The 20881-nt window shown below is 52.8% G+C and overlaps 1 protein-coding gene across 2 annotated transcripts in view; it reads right to left on the reverse strand.

The window, feature by feature from the left end:
- ACSL6 (acyl-CoA synthetase long chain family member 6) overlaps positions 1-20881 on the reverse strand; it is a 57594-nt gene that overhangs the window by 26796 nt on the left and 9917 nt on the right. Inside the window, exons 1-9 of one of the 2 annotated variants that reach the window (XM_063084191.1) lie at positions 17868-17954; positions 13826-14046; positions 10033-10147; positions 9305-9369; positions 8930-9031; positions 8312-8411; positions 7576-7754; positions 6532-6564; positions 5087-5138 (exon numbers count right to left, since the gene is read on the reverse strand). In XM_063084191.1, coding sequence (XP_062940261.1) covers positions 5087-5138; positions 6532-6564; positions 7576-7754; positions 8312-8411; positions 8930-9031; positions 9305-9369; positions 10033-10147; positions 13826-14020 — 841 coding nt within the window. In that variant the 5' untranslated portion in view covers positions 14021-14046; positions 17868-17954. Of the gene's footprint in view, positions 1-5086; positions 5139-6531; positions 6565-7575; positions 7755-8311; positions 8412-8929; positions 9032-9304; positions 9370-10032; positions 10148-13825; positions 14047-17867; positions 17955-20881 lie in introns of those variants that run through there. The other variant, XM_063084185.1, reaches the window with a different exon arrangement.

Raw genomic sequence — 20881 nt, forward strand, 5'->3', positions numbered from 1 at the left:
TTCCCATGGCTATTATGCATATTATGCAGAAAGGCTTTTTTGCCAGGTGAAGATCTGCTCTGGTTGGATGCTGGATCCAAGTGAAAGCAGTTCTGGGGTGAAGTTGAGCTCAAGGTTTCTTCTGCAGGGGTGGTAGTAGTATTTTGGGGCTGCTTGTTTCAGTCTTTACAAAGTCAAAGGTGGGTTACAATAGATACCAGTGGCTGAAATGCTCTGGAAGTTTTATAATGCTGGTGGAGTATTCATTTCCCTGATAAAGACTCCCAGATCTTTAGCATTGAGTCTTTTATCAATCTCATATCCACCAATTTGAAAAAAATCAGACCGGAGGGTTGGTAGGAATAGAAATAACAACTATAATAGCAGCCAATTACTAAACACCCATTAATGCCAGCACTGTGCTAGGCATTTCATACATGGCAGCTCAGTTGTTTCTTGAAACAAGCCTATGAAATAGGTATTAAATGTATTCACTTAATACCCAAGGACACTGAGGCTTAGAGGGGTTAAGTAATTCTAAAGCTGCACAGCAGGAGTGCTGAGATATAGTGTCACACGTATGATCACACAAGTCTTAAACCAAACTGTACAAAATGAACAGATGATGTCGAGCATTTTCCCCAGAGAAGCCACCTCTGAGTAGTCACCGCTCCAGTGCTGATGGGTATTTACATGCTTAGCTAAATGACTGCAGATGACTGGGCTTTCATGAGCATCCTCAATTAGAGCAGAAGAGACACCCAAATTCCAATGGCTCCACCTCCTCAGCCTCCCAGCCACACTGCCAGTGCTTAGAACTGATTCGGCAGCTCCCTCATGCTATCAAACCCTTTCATATGACTGCAGATTTCATCCCTTCCTATCTTCCCTCTCATCCCTCTCTCCCAAGCTGACTCCCCTGTCCCTTGCTTTGGTCACCCTCCTGCCAAGTGCTTCAGCTCCTGGGCTTCCTCTGGAGCATCTCACTCTGAAAACCCCACCAAGACAATCCAACTACCCACACTTCCACTCCTTCCACAATGTGGCCCCTGAGGCTCATGGCCTCCAGGCCCAGAGGGGTTCTCTTCACAGACACTGTCCCACATTCCCCCCTTAGACTCTGATCCATATGGCTCCTCTTGTGCTCAACCAGGACCCTGACTCCACTCCCCAGAGGAGGCAGAGCCACCTGAGGACTCCCCATATCTTCCTGGCCTTCCAGAATCTTCTCTTTCCCCCTTCCCTCCTAGTGGGGCACGTCTCCTTCCTGGTGTTTGGAAGCTTCTTCTCTCCCCCCACTCACCCCAAAGCTTCAGATTTACTCCATTGAGCATAACCTCCCTTTCCTCTATCTCTAGTGGCCCCTTCTCAGCTGTAAGGAACACTTTCAAGTATTTCTAGGAGAAAAACAAAAATGCAGCCCCACCTTAACCCCATGGCCTGTACCAGCTGCCACTCTTGCTTTCTGCCATCCCTTCATAGCTAATCTTTTTTTTCTTTTAAATAAACTTTCTTTTGCAGTATAACATACACATGGGAAAGTGTCCAAATAAGTGTACAGCTCAATAGAGCTTTACAAAGTGAACTCACCTGTGCAACCAGCACCAGATCAAGAAACAGACCATAAACCAGCATCCCAGAATCCCCCTGGGAGCCTTATTATCCTGGAAGGCAACCACTATCCTGACTCCTAAAGCCACATAGTAGCTCATTGTGTTTTATAATCTTATATAAAAGAAATCTTGCAATCTTTTGTGTCTGATTTCTTTTGTTCAACATTGTGGTATAATATTCTACTGCAGGCAAAAAACATTCTAGTGCTAATGGGCATTTGAGTTGTTCCTGGATTTTGACTATTGCAAATACTGTTGCTATGAACACAATGGAGCAGGCCTTTTGGTGACACATCCAAGCTTCTTGAAAGAACTGTGCACGTGCTTGTGCTGCTCTGACAGCCTCACCTCCCATTTGCTCTTCAGTGCACTGCACCAGCTTCTCCTCCACCCCACACCCCACTACCAGCCTTTGCCAAGAGCACCAGTAAGTGATAGCCTCTGAATACAACTTAGCCACAGACAATGCTGACAGACTCTGTTCTCCTCTAGCCTCTCGAGCTGCCCCTCCATTTGGAACTCCTATCCAAACATTCCTCTGGTGCCAGTGCTCCCAGGCCTTGCTCCCGGCCTGCTCTTTTCCTCACTCAACGCTTTTCTTTCCTTACATGCTGAGTGTCCTGGCTCCCAGTCTCATCAAGGGCCATGTGTTCTTTCAGTGGGAAAAGATGAGATATATGATCTAAACCTGACATTTGGACTGTCATTCTGGTGGAATCATTCCAGAAAGATTTCCTTCTCAGCATGTGGTGGAAACGTGTGGACAGAACATTTTCTGTCTTACCACGAGTCCTCTGCACATGCTGTTCCCTCTGCTGAGAATGCCCTTCCTTCTCTTCTCCTCCAGGTACTCAGCCTTCAGGATTCTGCTTAGACTGACTTCCTCTGGGAATCCTTTCTGTCCCACTGTCCTGACCTCTCGGTGGCCGAGTGCCCCATGCACCCTGGGATGCAGACTCTCAGTGCAGTGGCCGCACTGTATTGTAACTGCCTGGTAATGTGAACTGTGAGCCCATGAGTGCAGCTGTGTCTTGTCTATCCCTATGTCCTCATCCCCTCATGCTAGATCTGATGTACAGAGGGTGCTCAAAAAATAAGCTGAATGAATGAATATACATAAATTAGAAAAGGAGTGCTAAAAACACAAAGGCTGAGAAGAATACGTGTTAAAAGACCACTCTATTTTCTTCTCTGGAATGATAAGGTCCATAAACTCATAAGAATACAACATCTTAACTATCATTCAGGGGGCCCAATTTCCCAAACTGGGTCATGATATACCCACAAATTACCTTTATTTCAGAGGGGGTGTTGGGTTCAGATTACAGTCCAGCTAACAGTTATTTTAAAATGAACAACCCACTGCCATCACTGGATACAGAAAAACCAGAAGCTCTCATCTCCTCTGGGGCCTTCTTGATCTGACCAGGGGCTCCAAAGCACTGGCTTATTCTAGGAACCTCCACAGATGTTTCCACCATGTGCCAAGAAGGAAATCTTCCTGGAATTATTCTGCCAGAATGACGGGCCAAATGTCAGGTTCAGATCATATATTCCATCTCTTCCCATGGAAAGAACAAAATGGCCCTTGATTAGGATGGGAGCAAGGATGCTCAGCAGGTAAGGGAAGCTGCACTTGGGCTGTGACACTGAGGACACGCATGGCTGATGTGCCTGACGAGAGGATGACTGCAAGAGACACAGCACAGGCTTAGTCTAGAGCCAAGGAAGGGCAAGCATGGTACAGAGCCAGGCAGGGTGATATCAGGCCAGAGCCTGCTCACCACCCCAGCTGTCCCGGCATCAGCCATGCATTTGGAGTGGGGGTCCCAGGACACTAAATCTCAACCTGTTTTCCAGGCTTCATCCCTTCTGCTTCCGCCACACAGAACTTGAGCAGAATGGCTCAGCTTCTGATTGTAAATCCACAATTTGGAAAAGCACTCGACGTGATGTCTGCCCTCTCCCGCTGGGCAGCAGCACATTTCTGCATCATGAAATTCTTTTCCAGAGACGGAGGCAGCATATGTATCCAAGTGACCCTTAAAAGCCTGAAGGCACTCTTGGAAAGCAAAGTCCAAAGCTTAAGGCCACAGGAGTGACCTGCTCCTCAAAACCATGTCACCAAAAATTCATATTGTGAAATTCATGACAAAAAGACATTGAAAAGCTCTGTTAAAAAGCAGCATAAACCTGAAGGGCATTTTTGAATTCTGGGTTGGCTCTGGATGTCAACTCCTGGAGAGCGAGGCCTGTGTTCTTTCTTTCCTGACAGGCTTTAGCAGAGTATGGTGGAGATCCTCAAGCCCACTTGAGTTAATGGCAAACATCCATCTAGGTTCAATAAAGCCATTTTTACCATGACCCACCAACATGGATAATCCTGCTGTGGGGCTGGTCAAGGATCTGCTAAATGCCTTAGAGGCTGCATCTGTGGAAGGCGTGGGGAGCCCCAGTTCACTGCCTACCAAGAGCCATCATCAAGGCAGGCCAGTCCTCAGTCTGCAAAAAGAAAGCTGGAAACTTCTTGTCCATTCAGGGCAAAACAAGTGACTTCCCAGTCATCAGATGAGATGGAAAGGCAGCAATGGGAAGAGCACTGGACTGGGAGTTAGGAGAGCAGGGCACAAGCCCTGGAGCCTCCTCCTGCTGGTGGCATCCTCTGGAGCAGGCTTGGTGGTGAGCCTGCTCACCCCACAGGCTGTGCTGAGACAGTGTCGCAGTGAGAGGGTACACAGGGCACTGTAGACCACGAAGTGCTGTGCCTGTGCCACGGTCCTCATGTGCCTTCTGTTTCTCCCAGGAAGCCTTCCTTGACTGCTCCTGCCAATGCTGATGTGTGTGCTCCTCTGTTGGCACCAGGCATGGAGTGTGTCATTTCTGCTATGTCCTCTTCCTGACAGCCTTGCCCACGGCACAGTAGCCCCAAGCCTGCAGAGCATTTGCACTACCTTTTTACATACCACCTCATCTCCTACTTGGCACCTTTAACCACCCTCCTCACAGGTGAGAAACTGGGGACAGTGGTGGCAGAGAAGTCAAGTGATGGTCTTGTGCCCAGCAAGTGGTGGAGGTTTGACTGAAACTCAGGCTCTCACATGCCAAACCTCATAATCCTTCCCTAGTCCCTGACACAAAGTCCAGGCAGGGGCAGAGAGCAGAGGGGTGAGAGCTTCTTTCCCATAGAGAAATGACCCCAAGTCCTTCCCCCAGCATATGGCCTGGCTGCCCAGGTCTCTGCTAGCTCAGGCAGGGAAGTGCCAAGCCACCACCCTATACCTCCCAATGTACACTGTCCATCTGCATCTGGCCACTGCTGTGCTGCCTGATGCTAGGCACTGGGAGCAGCAGGAGGGATCCAACATCTGAAGCCAGGCACAGGACAAGACCCAGCCCATTTCACAGACGGCGCCAGGGACCCCGGCAGTCACCTGCTGAGCTGCCGAGGAAGGGTGCAGGTGGACATGGCTGATGATCTGGGTGCCTCTGCTTACCTGTTGTGCCACTTGTGAAACACACAATGGAGAGGTCATCAGGCTCTGGGGGCTGCAGGGGCGAGAAGACACATGTGTTAGGGAGACCCAGTGTGCCCATCCAGGACCCAAGATGCCTAGGCCCTCCACCAGCCAGCCTCCTGTGTGTGTTGTGCATGAGTGTGGGTACGTGTTGAGCATATATGTATGCCCCTGTATGCTGCAATTGGAAAGGTGGGCAGGTTAGCTCCCAGGAAAAGGGAAAAGAAGCTGAGAAAATCTCACTGGGACACAGATGCCAATCCATCCCACCAACCTCACATCTGGTCCCACTGTGTGCCAAGCCCCCACCCCAGTCGAATCTGAGTTGAATTTTCCTAGATTGGATTGGGCTGTAGTGGCCACATCCACACCTCTACCAAAGATCTCACCTTTCTAGGGGATACCACCCACTTCTCTCTTTCCTTCCCATTTTCTCCCATATATCCGGGGTTAGGCTTGGCAACACAACATGCAGCTCAGGAATTGAGTTCTGTGTCACCAAGACTGCTCTGTATCAGGCCATTGCTCTAGCACTGGGCCCACAGTCCTAGGGTCACCAGGAGAAGCCCGAGTCCACTTGCACATAGAAAGGGTGGCTTCCATGAGGAGGTGACACTTGAGTTGAAATGGGAGGGCAAGCAAGATTTCTCCAGATGAAGTGAGGGTGGGCATTCTGGGGAGAGGAACTAACCTGAGCACAGGCACAGAGGTACAGAGACAAGGGCACACTGAGGGATCGGAGGACAGTTCTCTAAGGCTGAAGCCTGGTGTGCAGGAGGTGGGCAAACACCAGGGGCTACCGGGTAAAGGGTCTTAGGAAGCAGAGGTGCAACCAGCTCAGGCCTGTGTGTGAGAAAGCTCACCAGGGTGGAGAAGGGAGTGGGAAGGACTGGGATGGAGGGCAGCCTGGAGGCCAGAGGCCTTGCTAGAAAGCTGAAAACCCCATGTGGCCCATCCCAAGGGGCAGCTGCCCCCAGGCATCATATGGAATGATACACAGAAAAATTCACCAAGCAAAGATGAACAAAGCAGATGCCACAAGGCCATTTGGCCCAGGGGAACACTTCTAGTTCTGTTGCTGCTCCATCCATCCCGTCCTCTGGAGATTTCACTACCTTCAAAGGGAAAAAATAAGACTTCCCAAAGAAAAAGTTACTGGAGACCAAGGGTGGTCATGATTGGTTGCCCTTTTCTTCTCCATCCCAAGTATCTGACTCCTGTTCCAGGTCCTTCCCTGGGCCCTCAGCCCAGAGTCCTGGGTGCCCAAGTGGGCATGTCCTCAGTAGCTCACAGGAGTTGCTTATTAACAACAGGAAGATGCTTGTCTGGCCTCATACTGACCCCTGTGCACATTGAAGGGCTCTGTGAAGACAGGCCCTACATACCATCTTGCTTAATAAAGACCTGCTGGCAGTTGAGCTTACCACAGGAACATGGTGATTTTCTTGGCCACAGTCCTGAAAGAAGGAAATATGGTTTTAAATGCTCAAAAGTGCTCAATTAAAAAAAAAAAATCAAAATAAACTCAGCACAGCAGGCCTTGCTCCTGCACCAAGCCCAGAGTTCAGGATTCCCTGCAGATGTGGACCACTGCAGTGGTCTCTCAAAAGACATGCATCTAGGCCTGAGGGTCCTGGGAGAGAGGGAGGGTGCCTTGAGGTCCTAGGCCCACCCACACATTACAGACAGGGAGCCTGAGGCCAACGGAGCAGATGGCACTTAGAGTTTTGGACTTGTAGGCTTAAGGTGCTCATGGGCATCTGGGCACTTGCTCAGGACAGAATGGCTCTGTGGACTGGGCATCCAGATGAGCAGCGAGTGCTGGAGGGTAGGTAGGGGTTGCCAACGTAGGTGTAGCCACTAAAGCCACGGAGGGGTAGAAGTACACAGGCATTACGGGTACAGTGAGCAGCAGACAAGGAGGCAGGAGGAGAACTGCAGGGTCCAGGGGCCTAGATCCAGTAGGACATCCTGGGGCTGGCTGCTACTGAGCAGGGCCTGGAGTCCTGGAGGCCAAGATGGTCCTCTATTGCCCCTGCCATCAACCTGATGTCTCTGGGGAAGCCAAGCACAGAAAAAGCAGTTCTGCTGGCAGCTGGTATCTGGGCTACATTTGAAAGAACCTTTCCAAGACTCCTGGACTTCATGTCTACAGTCCTCAGGCACAGACAGGCTGTGCTAGCTGTAAATGAGAAAGCTCCAGAGACTTTGTGAGTACCTCTGGGGCAGGCCGGCCCCACCATCCACCTGTTGGTGCCTATTGCCGTTAACTGTGCAAGCCACAGAGCCTTCTCCTAGAGGATGCCTGTGGGCACCAACCCCACCACCCATACCACCAGCCCTTGCAAGAGCCTGCCTTGTCTCAACACTGATACACCCTAATGGCTCAAAGCAGCCACCCCAGGGCATCTCTGACTCAGTGGCCAGCCAACTGTGGCCCAATGAATAGCCCGGAAGCAGACCCTCACCTCCACAGCCTGCATGGACTTAATGACCACCCCGCACTTCTGCCCTCTCTCTTTCAGGGCTTCCTCGAACGGTTCCATGAGGATGATCAGCTTGAGCCCTGGAGTCTCCTTCCTCTCCATGTGCTCTAGCAGAAGCACAGCCTTCTGAGGTTTATCCACGATCACGGTGCTGATGTCCGCTGCAGGGACCATCAAGGAGAGTCAGGCAGTGTGGGCACAGGCTGTGACTGTGAGAAGCATGTGCCAGGCAGCCACACCATGGGCTGTGTGTGCCACAGCTTGTGTGTCAACAGATGTGTAAGACAGGCCACGTGGGCATGTGTTGTGTATACAGGAATGTGCAGTAGGTCCTGGGCAGAAGGCCAGGGAACCTCCCAGGGCAGATTCCAAGCTCTCCTTTGATCCTGGCTCAACCTCCATCATCCCAGGTCTGCTTGAGGTATTTCCCGCCCCCCAGCATCTATGCCAAGCTTCCATGAACCTCAGAGGGCTGCGGCCTGGGTGAAAGCTGGTGCAGAGTCTCCTTCTTGGCAGCCCAGCCCTGTGGAAAGAGCCTTCAGGTGAAGTCCAACTGGGCACAGCTGGGAAACAGGCAGCCAACTCAGGACCAAAGTGTAAGCCCCTAGTCTTCTCTGGGAAAAGTGCCTCTTATAAGTGTCAGACAGTTAGTATAACCTGAGAGGCTGAGGGCTGGAAGCTGGCTGCCAATGGAGGGAGGGGGTGGTGGCAGGCTCACCTGTATTGATGATGTAGCGGATAGCCCCAGGGCCCAGGGTGTCATACAGCGGGACCACCACCATGGAATACGTGTAACAGGCCAGCTCTGCAATGATCCACTATGGAGACACACGGGGCAGGGTGTGTGGGTAAGGGGTGGGGGTAGAGGAAATAAGAGGGGTGTACTGCCCTTAGGCCCAAGTGGCCAGACTCCCTGTTCCAGGCCTTATGCCTGACCCTCTGCATGTAGCAAGGAGTCCACAAGGCTAACGGGTTGTGCCTGCTCACCCAAAGCCTTTTAGACCATACTTGCCCCAGGGAATCCTGTAACTCCTGGATTTTACATCCAAACAGCCCCAAGCCCACTTCCAGAGCCCGCATAGGCCTCTTCCCCAAGTCTTTTCTCCCCCTTGGCTCAACAGGCAGCTCTTTGTAGAGCTGGGAGGAGTGTGGATGGAGCTTTGCTGGGGTGTCCACTGGGCAGAGCCAGGGGTGGGAAGGTATATGGTGGCATGATTCAAGGGTCTCCAATTTTTCTCTTGCCCTGGGCCCCAAAACTGTGGGAGCAGGTCTGTTCTGTGGCACCCAATCCCTACTCCACCGATACCTGTAAAAACCTGTAAAGGCAGATGCTCACCTCTGGCCGATTTTGTGCAAAAACACCAATAAACTGATCTGTACATGCTTTACAATTGTGCTGGAGAAGTCCGGACCCCAGAAATTCAGCCCTGTCGGCCACCTGCACACAGATGTGGGGAAGTGATGGGAAAACTAGGACTCCTCAGCAGGGGAGGGAGATCCCCAGGTGGGATTCCTTCAGGTCAGAGAGCCCTCTGTGACTCCCTACACAGGTATGCTGGAAGCCCCTCAAGGCTACTACTGGGAGTTTGGCAGACAGGCCAGGCATAGAAAAAAAAGACCCTTCAAGACCCAGCAGGGTGCCCACAATCTCCCCATCCCAAGTGCCAGGTGTATATGAGGGGATAGGGTGGGCCTGTCCTCTATCACTCACCTCCTGGTAGGACAGCCACTGGTAAGGCTGTTTGGGCTTCCTGAAGCCAAGACAGGGCCCATTCCCTGCAAAGAAATGAGCAGATCTTGTGCCAGGGAGGAGGGAAGGGTGGGTGTGCCACCTGCACCTGTCCGTAAGGCACCTGGATGTACATCCCATACTGTGGGGTGTCCATGGGCCAAGTGAACTGCCCCCTGCCCCCCAGCTATCTGGCTAACTTGTTGAAGCACTAAAGGGCCTAAAGCACACAAGCATTGCAGTTCGCCAGGGATCAGAGAGGCCCAGGAATGGGGATCAGTTTCCACCATGATTTGTATAATGGTTTCTCCTGCACGCTCAAAAGGACATGGACTGGGAGGAGGTGGCAGGCTGGCTCTGTCTAATAGCCTGGGGGTAACAAGACATTTCAGAGGCCCAGGTTCAGAACCATGCCAGCCAGTGGTCTGGCAGCTCAAGGCTCACCAGGGGTTGCCAATGGTGGGCATAGAGTATGGGCTAAGAGATGGCCTAAGATCAGGCAGTCCCAAGGGATGGAACAAAGCCAAAGTCAGCCCATGCCACATAATGCAGCTGCCTCTCTGACTGGTGGGAGGAGGGCCAGCAGTGGCTTCTCCTGCTGAACCTGAGCATTGCTCACTTGCATGTCCCTGGTACCATGCTTGCTTACACTCCCTTGCACCTGCTCAGCCCCTGCCAGAGCCCCTCCACACCCCCACTGCCCTTCTCACCTGAGATGCTAAGCCCACGGCGGAACACCTGGTACATGGTCCGGGCATCATCGTAGTAGTGGGTAAGGAGTTGAGGGCCACCCCCAATCACAGATCGCCGGGCCCCGCCACTGTCCTAAGAGCCAAGCACAGGTCAGAGAAGCTGGCTGAGGCAGGCAGGGGTGTCAGGAGAAGGCCCCAGCATATACTGGACTGTACACGGCTTGGATGAACACATGCTCCACACAGTTAGGGCTGGTATGCGCTGTGTACACTCACACACATGGCCTATACACACCTGGACTGTACACATGCGACCTGCACATATGCACACTCAAACATAGTTGGCTCATGCACATAGGCCCAGTATACCAGTGTTCCATACACACACAACATTCACACACCAGGTCAGCATACATACAATGTCCAGAATCTTCAGTTACTGTTTATACTCCTCCATGGTTCATTCATACAATGGAGTAGGGTATGTTGGCTAGAGTCAGGCTTTCTGTTGGCATGAAGATCAGCCTGCCAAGGTGTCCCCCATCCCATCATCCCATTAAGAATAATCTGGGTATAGTCTTCAGCTAAGAAGGTTGCCATCCATTATTCACATAATAATGTGAATTTGTTTGAGGACTGTGCTGTAGGTACTTTCCTAGGAACAGAGGCCTAGGAGGCTGAGTTATGTTAATGGCACTGGGGGTGCAGGGCAGGGCATTGAGTTCCTGGGCCCTCAGTGGTGCTGATCCAGAGTGGGAAGACTGTAGACAACCTCTGTGCTGGGGCTGGGGAGAGGAGCTGGGCTTCTTCTCCTGCCTCCTCCCCTTCTACTCTGCCACCCCTCCCCAGGGTCCTCAAACTCAAAACTCTCCAGAACCACAGCCCCTCCTCTTGTCTGGGCACTCTTTGGGCTTCCCTGGGCTGGCCCAGGGCCCACCACCTCTTGGACCATGGGGTCTAAGGAAAAATGTCTGCGAGAACCACAAAGAAAACAGCCAAACTCAAAACCACTGGCAGCTGTCAACTGTTTTGGATTGGAAAGTTCTGTTTGGTCAGTGCTTCCTGAGAACCAGGCCCATGTAAGACCTGTGTGGGAAGATGGGGGCATATGTTCATACAATCAGACCTGGTGAGCACCAGGGCGACAGACAGAATGTAGCAGAACACTGTGTGCCAGGGACAGAAGAGGCTCAAGCAGGCATGTGTGCTGGGGAGTGGCTGCCGAGCTGGGTTGTGAAGGATGCACAGGGGTTTCCCAGACAGAATGAGGAGTACGGAGTGGTAGTCTGAGCACAGGCAACGGCAAGTACAAATCATGGGGCACTTGGGGAACTCTAGGCAATTCACGGAGCTCTAGATGGTAACGGGGTGGGTGAGGGGAGAGGAGGCCAGAGAGGCTGCAGATCAAAGCAAGGAGTCTGGACTTTAGGTTGAAGGCAATGGGAGCAAGGGGAAGGCTTTAAGCTGGGAGGAGTGAAATGATCTCAATTATGTTTCTCAACATGTAGCACCTGGAGTAAAAGCTGCCAGGCCCTATGTAGGGAAAGTAAAGGAAAATGATCAGGGCCCCTCAGGTGTTCAGAATCTTGCCGAGCATTTGATGTAAATATGCACGTGTGCCCAGGTGTTTCTTGGCTATTGTCTAATGTAATTGCATATGTGTGCCCAGGTGTCCTGGGTTATGAACTTAAGGATAAAGGACGAGTGGCTCTGATCCACCCAGCCCCTCTATCCCCAGGATGGCCCTGGGGGACCACGGGGAGGTCGCTACTGCTGCTGGAGGCTGTTGCTGCCAGTGGTTGCTGCCAGTGCCCCCTGCCAGTACCCCCAGGGTGCCCCAAGAGGCCACCGCCACTGCTGCTACGGCTGAGGACTGAACTCGTGTCATCTGCCAATGGCTCCCGGGATCTTTCCTAATCACCTAACATGCACCTGCGTGTGAGGGGTCTATTACCCACCCTGGCATGTAAGGGGTCTGGTGACCCAGTCTGTACAGGGGGTTTGAAGGGTCTGAGCCCTAGCCATGACAATACAAATGGAAACTTAGTATAACTAAAATAATGAAACATTTTGGCTTTAGTTATGAACTGCTTTAACAATATAATTGGCTACGATGGCAGGAGGCCAGCAATAGCCCTAACCAGACAATTGGTGTAGTTGTGTAGCTTTACACCCTATATGATCCGGGCCCCTCTCATCTCTGTTGCCTCACTTCCTACCACTCTCTCTTCTGTCTATTGCAGCCACTCTGGCTTCCTATGCTCCTGGGGAACGAGGCAGCAAGGGAGGGGCTCTCAGCTAGACCCACGGGGTGACTCACTCTACGACCCCTACACACTGATCCAGGGCCATCCCTCTCACCATCCTGACCCCATCCAGACCACTGTCACCTCTGACCCAGATGCCCACAGTTGCCCCCTCATGCCTGCCTCCACCACAGCCACCCTCTACAGCAAAAATTGGCCGCATCTCTCCCTACTGAAAAGCCAAAATAAATCCATGGCCCACCCTTAGGGTCCCTTCCCAGTTCATGGGGCTCTGTCCTTGCTGACCTCTCCAGGTGAGTTGTAAGTATAAGCTTAACCAAAACTAACTAGTCTTAGTATTTTCTCTGCATCATCCCACCAAATCCTTACCACACTTTAGGATGCAAGTGCTCTTTTTATTACCCACTTTACAACCAAGGAAACAGGCTCGGAAAGTTAAGAAACAGCCAAGGACTGAAGCTCACAGAGGCACAGCCAGCCTTCCAACCCAGGACTGCCGGTCACCAAAGGCCATTCCCATCACCACTGTGCATGCCCATCTTCAGCCTCTCTCCACTGCCCAGCACCCACACGAGTCACCTTTTCCCAAATTCCTGTGTGTTTTATCACACACCAGCACTTTTGCCACATCATTTCTTCTGCTGGAAAAATGCCCGTAAGGTCCCAGCCCCTACTTTGATCTGCACCCTCCCCTATCTGGCAAAACATTGCCGTGCTTATGATCACCAAGATGCACTGTTAAGAGCAAAAAGCAAGGTGCACAACAGTGTATGTAGCATTATATCATTTGGTGCAGGGGGAGATCTATACATTTGCTCATGGCTAGGACAGAACCATTAACAAAGGTCACCTCAGGGGAGAACTGGGAGACCAGGGGAAGAAGGTAGAAGCTTTTCAGTATACGTCCTTTTGTTTCTTTGGAACTGTGTGAATACATTATCTATTCAAAATGAACAGAGTTAAAGTTTAGAAAAAAAGCAAAATAAATTCCATAAGCTTAATAAAGAAACACATCTCGCCAGTCCTTCTGGGCATAGCCTGGAACACCCCTGTCTGCTGGGCCATTGTACCTTCTTCCCCTGGGTAGCTCTACCTGTGAGTCTGTGTACTCCGAGAGCATTTGATGTAAATGCAGAGTGCTGGGGTGGGCTCAGCTCTGTGTCCCAGCACCAGACCAGCACTGAGCACAAGGAGAGTTTGGGAGGGAATTTACCTGGCAGCCTCTTGAGAACCTGCTTAGGCTTCTCTTGAGGCACCAATGAGCCAAGACCCCATTCTGAAAAGCAGCAAACCAGAGGCCCAGAGTAAGTCTGAGGTTGGGCTCTGCCCAAGGCAGGTCCCGGAAGAAGCAGGAGGAACATCAGTAGGAGCCCTGCCCAAGGCTGCTGCAGAGCCTGTTAACCGGCTGCCAAGGGAAACAGATTCTCTGGGCCACTTGGGGTCAAATGAGCCACAAGTTTGGCTTCTACCTTCAAGATGCCTGTCGTCTGCCCACTACTTTCCACAGCCCAACTTCTCCCCTCCCTCCCTCTCCCCCAGCTCACCTCTACTTCTTCTGACTGCATCAGGAGGTTGCAAGGTGGTTGCAAGGCCTTTGGACGGTGAGCAAACCAGTAGGCAAGGATGGCGGCCAGTGCACCCACACTCACGAGGGTGGTGGCTGAAAGGCTGTGGAAAAACTGGCCCAAGTCACCGAGCTCGGGCAGCCGCAGCATCTTCAGGATCTCCTGTGTCTGCATCTTCTCCAGAAGTGAGAGGACTAACTCTGTAGGAAACAAGAGGCAGGTCAGGGAAGAGGCCTGACGGGCAGGCTAGGGAGGGGTCCTGGATCACAGACAGCACCATGACCTTGGCCAGGCTCTGGCTCAATATACTGTAGGGCAGGCCCTGGGCCAGTTGGGGTATATAGTCTCCTGGTGCAACACAGAGCACCCCAGAAGCTGGCCGCCTGGAAGGGCCTTTCCCAGTGAGAAAGCAGAACCCTCAGGAGTCACACCTGACAGTCAGACATCTGGCCCAGTTTCCTTGGGAACCACATACTCAGGCCCTGGCCCATGGCAACAGCTGCTTCCATACCTTCCAGGGGCCAGTGCTCTGGCAGCTCTGGGAGTGAAGCCTCCTGGGCCCCAGGGCCTGGGTGCTCTGCTTCTCCTGTGTGACCATGGCCACATAGCATTTTGCTTATCTTTTCTCCTGGGGTGTGGAGAAGATGGAAGGGCAGAAGCGCTGAGCACAGTGCCCAGGATGAGAGGGGTGGAGGGATGCAGGCTCCTCCCACTCCACCTCTAAGATCCTGACCCCAGGCCCTGACCTGCTCACCTCCACTTCTGACTGCATCACGAGGTTGCAGGGAGAGGGAGAAAGGCAGAGCCCACGGACCAGCCTGGACAGGTACCTCAGCCCTCGTGACATGAAGACAATGACCTATCTGACCATATGAGCACTGTGGCTCTCTACTGCCAGACTGAGTACAGAGACGCACAGCTGGCCCCACCGCTCACTAGGCCCTGCACTGTCTTCCCTGATCCCACCAACTAATGTCCAGAGAAAAGGAGAGGTGGCAGAGGGGAGCAGGTGTTGAGCTGCTGGGAAGAGAAAGAAACCAAGGCTCAGGGAGAAAGGGCTCAGCAAAGGGCTGTGTGCACTCCTAGGGTGGCTGGCATCTCTGTGATGTCACAGTGGTAGCCAGGGTGTCACACTCACCCACTGAAGCCCAAGTGGGTACTGTGGGCCTATCAGGGAGTCATGGTGGTGCCCTGGGGTGAACAGTGGGAAGGTTTCTGTGAGAAGTACTGGTGACTGACTTTGTTTCAGAGACAGCAGGCATCAGGGGTTAGCCACTGAGTGAAGAAGTGTTAGTGGAGCAAACAGCCAGACGGGATTCAGGGGGCTGCAGGACTGAGGAAGGTATTGAGGGTGGGACAGGAGCTGGGTGTTGGCATCCCCACTGGGATGCCTCTTGTCACTGCTCAGTAACACCTGAGGCGAGAAGCACTATAGACACCTATAGGTTTCTGCCAGCCCAGTGATAGCAGGGGGGCTCTGGGCCCTTGGCCTTCGGAGTCATGGCTGTGGTTTCCCTCCTTGGGAAACAAGGAGAAACAACAGCAGCCCTCTGCAGCCATGGGATATGAGCCAAACAATTGCTGACCACTGAGGGAGGTGAGATCTGCTGAAATAACAATAAATGGCATTTGTGCTAAACTGTAAACATGACCACTCTCGAGATGAGGACAGTGATGTGCAAAGTCATTGCAGGGAAGTTCCTCAGTTCAAATCCCTTCTCCTTCATTTATAAGCTATGCAAGGTTGAGCATACCCCACCTCTCTGAACCTCCACTTACCCATCTTTAAAATGGGGGCAGTATCACTTGGGCATATAAGGCTCCCTGCATTGCATTTGGCATAGTCAGAGGACTAAAGAGATGGATAAGGGATACGCTTATCAGACCAAGGGGGCTGCTCAGCCCAGGAAACAGAAAAGGGGTCAGGGGCAGGCCTGGCTAAGGCTGGTTCAAATACTGGGTGGAGGCACTTAGGCCCAGGCACTGTAGCCCCGCAAAAAGAGTTTATACTCTACAGAAGCACCACTAGCTATCTGAGTCCTGGAAACACTCATCAACCACCCACAGGCTCTAGGTGCTCTCTGGGGAGCAGTGAGAGTGAGCCCCCAGTCAGGCAGAGCATTCTCACTAAGTTCCTGAGCTCGAAATCCAGTTTTGCTGGCAGCCTCCTTGAGCTGGGTCAGTTATGAGGCTGTCTCACCGGAACAACCCACTCCTGGCATCTCAATCAAATTAAGGTTCTGCATCATGAAAGCAGGGGCTCAGCTACGGAGCACAGTGAATTCACCAAGGAAAGCCACTCTGGGGAGGACATTGGGAAGGCAGCCAGCTCGCCTTCTTGGGGCGTTTACTTCTCAAAGCTGCAGATGGGAAGACCAAGTCACAATGAGGACTATCAGATAAATGACTCACTACATAGTGGGAAATCCAGACATGCTCACCAGCTCTTGGGGTGGGCTCTGACCTGATTGACATTTTCTTTATTGAGCTGAACTGACTCCATGGGCTGAGAAGTCAAGGTCCAAGAAGCCCCTGACCAGCCCTGGAGGGCTCAGCTATATGGTCCCAAAAGTTTTAGAACTCTAGAAGGATACTTTACTACCACCAGTCCCTGGTCCTTGGCGGTTGCTCATGGACTGTAAGCTGCAGCAGAAAGTGGGTATCTGCAGCATTTGGTGCAATGCTGGCATTTTCACAGAGCACAGCCCAGTATCATCCATCCTTCCATCCATCCAGCAGACCTTCTCATGGTCCCTGCTTTCACCTAGCTCAGTGTTGTGCCTGCCCTTAGTCCCATGGGTGAGACACATGAGGAGTGGGCAGTGCTGTACAGTGTGCTCCAGGCTGGGATCAGACACGAGGAGCCAGAGAAGGCAACTGACTCAGGTATGGGGAGTCAGGGCAGGCTTCTGGCAGGCTTCTGGCAGGATACTGAAGGATAAAAAGGAAAGGGCATTCCAGACAGAGGGATACAAATATACAAAGGCTGGAGTTGAAAAAGCACATGGAGCACTGAGGGGACTGAATATTCTGTTCAGAAAATAAAGTCTCAAGCCCATAAAATCTTGTACAAAGGTCAGTGCCACAAGTCTGTGTGGCTGGCTTCTTGGATATGCTGAGATTTCCTTAGTCACCATTTTATCAGAGTCCTCAGTGGAGGGGAAAATAGGACTTGTCTCAACTTCCTGAATTCCTGATGCCCAGGAAGCCCTTTACTGTACTGTGTGATCCTCACAACAGCTCCATGTACTCACTATAAGGTGGGAACATAGAGTCTCCACTGAAGAAGTCACTTTCTCCAGTAAGTGGGGAAGCAAGGAGCAGAGCCAGGACTCAAGCCCAAGACCACAGTCTTTAAGACCATTTCCTGTGTTGTATGGCCATTCCGCTCCTGTCAACACTGGACCCATTCCCACAGCCCATCCTCTCCTGTGAAGTGCTGCTAATGCCACAGGAAACCAGCTCTAGCCTGCTCAGAAGAGCCCAGGCCCAGGTTCTGGGGAGTGGGGGAAAGTGCGGGGCCATCAGAACATGCAGGCGAGTGTCAGCCAGTCAGGCCCATTGCTGTGGCTGGTCACCAAGCACACACCATGGGTGGGCTCCCTCCTGGCTCACATCAAGAACTGTCCATGTTCTCATGGCTGGGTCTTTTTCTTCCTGCCTGGGGTGATGGAGGTCAGTGGAAAAAGGGCTTGGCTGCTCACTCCTCCTCAGGTTCCTACTTAGGTGCCCACCCCTAAGGAGGTGTCTGCAATGGCTGCAGCTCCTTGGCCCTGAGGCCAGGCCTGCACCCCTCCTCAGCTGGGCAGTGACCAGAGGGTCTCATTCTCCCAGGTTCACTGACCTTCTCAGACAGGCAGAACTGCCTGGATTTACTCTGAGATTTCCTTAGACCTGGGAGTCACCGCAGGGCAGAGCTGTGAGTCCAGGTCCTGTGAGGACACTGGCCTCAGTGCCAGCCCATGTCACCAAGCCCTTGGCATGGGGGAGGGTATGACTAGGCCTGGGATCCTGGACTCACCTTGTTATTTCACAGGGCCTTGGCCTCCTCTAACCTCCATGCCTCTGTCGACTTGGGGTGGGGCTCAGTGGTCCCTAGGGTCCCAGCCACGGCTGCCTCCTTCATGCCCCAGGAGGCTCTCCTGGTTGCAGCAGTGGGGTGTTGGAGGGGGTACAGACAGAACCCAAAGGAATCAGTGGTGCTGGTGTTGCCAAGTGAGCAGCTGTGAATGTTTGTAAATATTCACCTGGCAGGAGGACCCAGCCCTCAGCATGAACTGGCTTCATCCTCCTCTCTCCCAGCATGTCCCATGCTCTTTCCTCAGGCACAGACCAGTTCAGAATACCAAGTGATGGCACAGGCTGGGGGAACTGAGACTTCTTCCCACCTGCCCATATCCTCTGCTGATTCAGGGCACATGGGGAGGGGGTGGTAGTGAAAGCTATAGCTCTTGCAATCCAGGATGGGAGAGAATAGGATGAAGGGGCCCCAAGGTGGTGGGGTGGCACAGTTCCGGTGGAAACAGCCCTGAGCCCCTGGCTCAGCTCCAAGAACCCTCTTCTGGTCCAGCCTCCTGACCCCAGCACTATAGCCCTTCACAATCTGACTGGATGGCCCTGTCAGGACTACTTCCTAAACATCTCTCACACCTGACCACTCCTCTCCACCCCCACAGCCCCTGGCCTGGTCCAGCTACCAAAAAGTGCAGCTCAGATTCCCATTCCAGTCTCTTCATAGGTCTCCTTGCTGTAACCCCTGCTTACACTGATACCAAAGTTATTTTCCTGATACACAGACGTGACCATGTCATGCCACTGCTCAACAACCTTATCTGGCTCCCTACTGCCTTAGGACCAAAGACTCAATATGCTGGCATTGAGGCCCTCCATGATCCTCAGATTCTTCCCTTCCTCACCAACCCCCCACCCCCACCGCCAGAATCACTCCAGCTTCCCTCTATATCAGCCTGGGTGAGGTGGGGGTTCTTGAAGTGGGGCTGTGGAATAGTGGGGAAGCACAAACCGAGCCATCAAAGCATCAAAGAACCTCCTCAACGCCCAGTGAAGAGCTCCAAAAAGAAAATCAGAACCTCTCCCAGGGCCCAGGGGCCCTAGCAAACAGCTTGGGAGAGGGCCCAAAGGGGGAAGAGGGATTCCAGTGCAGGACTGACCTGGGTGCATATCCTGACTCCGACTTCTGATAGCTGTGTGGCGTTGGGCAAGTCACTTCGCCCCTCTGGGCCTCATCTCAAACAAGCTCATGGACAGAGAGTGCAGTGCCAGGTGCGTAGTAGGGGAAACTCTTAGTAGATAGTAGTTAGCAGAAGCGGCTACTACATCTCTTTGCCAGCCAAAGGCTCAAAGACAACTTGCAAAAGTAGACGTATTCGCATCCTACCTTTCCAGCGGGCTCCTGGCACTGGAGAGGCAGCTGAGTTGGTCCCACTAGAACCAGCTTCCCTTTATAGGGCCTGTGGGGCCCAGGGAAAGAGGTTGACACATCTTGATCAAAGCACAAAAGTGGCGAAGGCCCTGCCCCAACTCTGCCCTCCTGGGGATAGCCGATGGCAACTGCAGCCTGCTCTGAGAAGCCGGGTGGTGGTAGAGGTGTTAGCAGTGGTGGCAGAGGCTCCCTGGAGGCTATGGGAGCAGGTCTGGCAGGGACCAGGGCACTGAGCAGTTCTGTGAGGAGCTGATGGCCCCCCAAGGCCCCCGCTGCCCTCCCCTCCATCTGCACATGGGGCGGTACTGGCTCAGATCAGCTCAGAGCCAAGGGACCCAGCCTTAACCCTCACTCAGCCAGCTTGCCAGAGCCTCCGCTCACACCCCTCCGCTTCTCCTCCCATCCTGTCCTGTCTTCAGTGCTGGAGGGGAGCTTGCCAAGTGAGTTTCTTAAGGACAAAGCCTCCTTACACATCCATCTGAGACACTGATTAGGGGCCAGGGCCTCAGCCATGGGCTGGGCACCTTCAGTGAGAAGGAGTGGTGGGGGTAGTGCGAAGGAGTGGGGAGTGGGGATGCCAGATCTCTGGCACTGAGAGAAAATGGTACCATCCACCCAGGAGGCTCTGCCTCCAGCTTCTCCCAGGGGCTGCCTCTGCTCCCCACCCCAATGAGGTCACAAACAGCCTACCTGGGGAGAGGAACGAAACCAGGCACAGTCCCAGATGAAACACCTGTCAGGGATGCTCTGGAGAGTGGGGACGCTCCGATCCAAGGATCAGGGTCAGCAGAAGGAAGACAGCAGCTCATCTCCACAAGACCCCAGGGCAGCACGCCAGCCCCTCCCCAGTGCATGCCCTGAGAAACACTGTGTCCTGGCTCACCCAGTGATTGCCATGCTGGAGCTACAATCTACACCCTTGCCCGTGGAAATCAAAGCTGAGCTGTGAACTTCTGCATCACCTCTGCCAGACTGGGACAATGAGGAGGTCCCAGGGCCTCCCAGGGCCTCACTTCTGCTAGGCCTGGCTCCACAGAGTGAGGTGTGGGTGGGTGTCTCCATAGCTTTTTCACTCCTACTTCTGTGGCTAACATGGCTGGGCACACAATAGGCACGTGGTGGCAACTGCTAGTGAGTAAAAGACAAGTCCGGGCCATAGGCTCAGGCCCAACACGAACCAGGTGTGTCTGGGCACTTCTGGGTCTGCCCCCACAGGGCCACTATCCACCCAAATCCAATCCACCTCCCCTGCAGTGAGAATGTCCCAGGCCATGGCCCTGTGTACTGAGCTCCCTCTTGAGAGCTCTTTGCCCAACCTGCCTGGCAACTCCAGAACCCACAGGATTGCAACACCTTCCATGGGGCTAATAACGGCTTCTATTGCTCACCCCACCATCTGGGGCAGGCCACAAGAGAACTTTCTGCCTCAGCAGCCCTCACCTGGAACTTGGCCCCAGCCTCCCTCAATACACCCTGATCAAAATGCACCAATACCTGAGGACCTGCCTTTGACCCAGAAAGCCCTTTCCCCTTCCTTCTTGGCAAGACCCCTGCTTTTCTCTAGACACCTTCAGAGATGTCTTAAATATGAT

This window comes from Cynocephalus volans, chromosome 2, assembly GCF_027409185.1.
Source record: "Cynocephalus volans isolate mCynVol1 chromosome 2, mCynVol1.pri, whole genome shotgun sequence".
In the NCBI taxonomy this organism is placed as follows: Eukaryota; Metazoa; Chordata; class Mammalia; order Dermoptera; family Cynocephalidae; genus Cynocephalus; species Cynocephalus volans.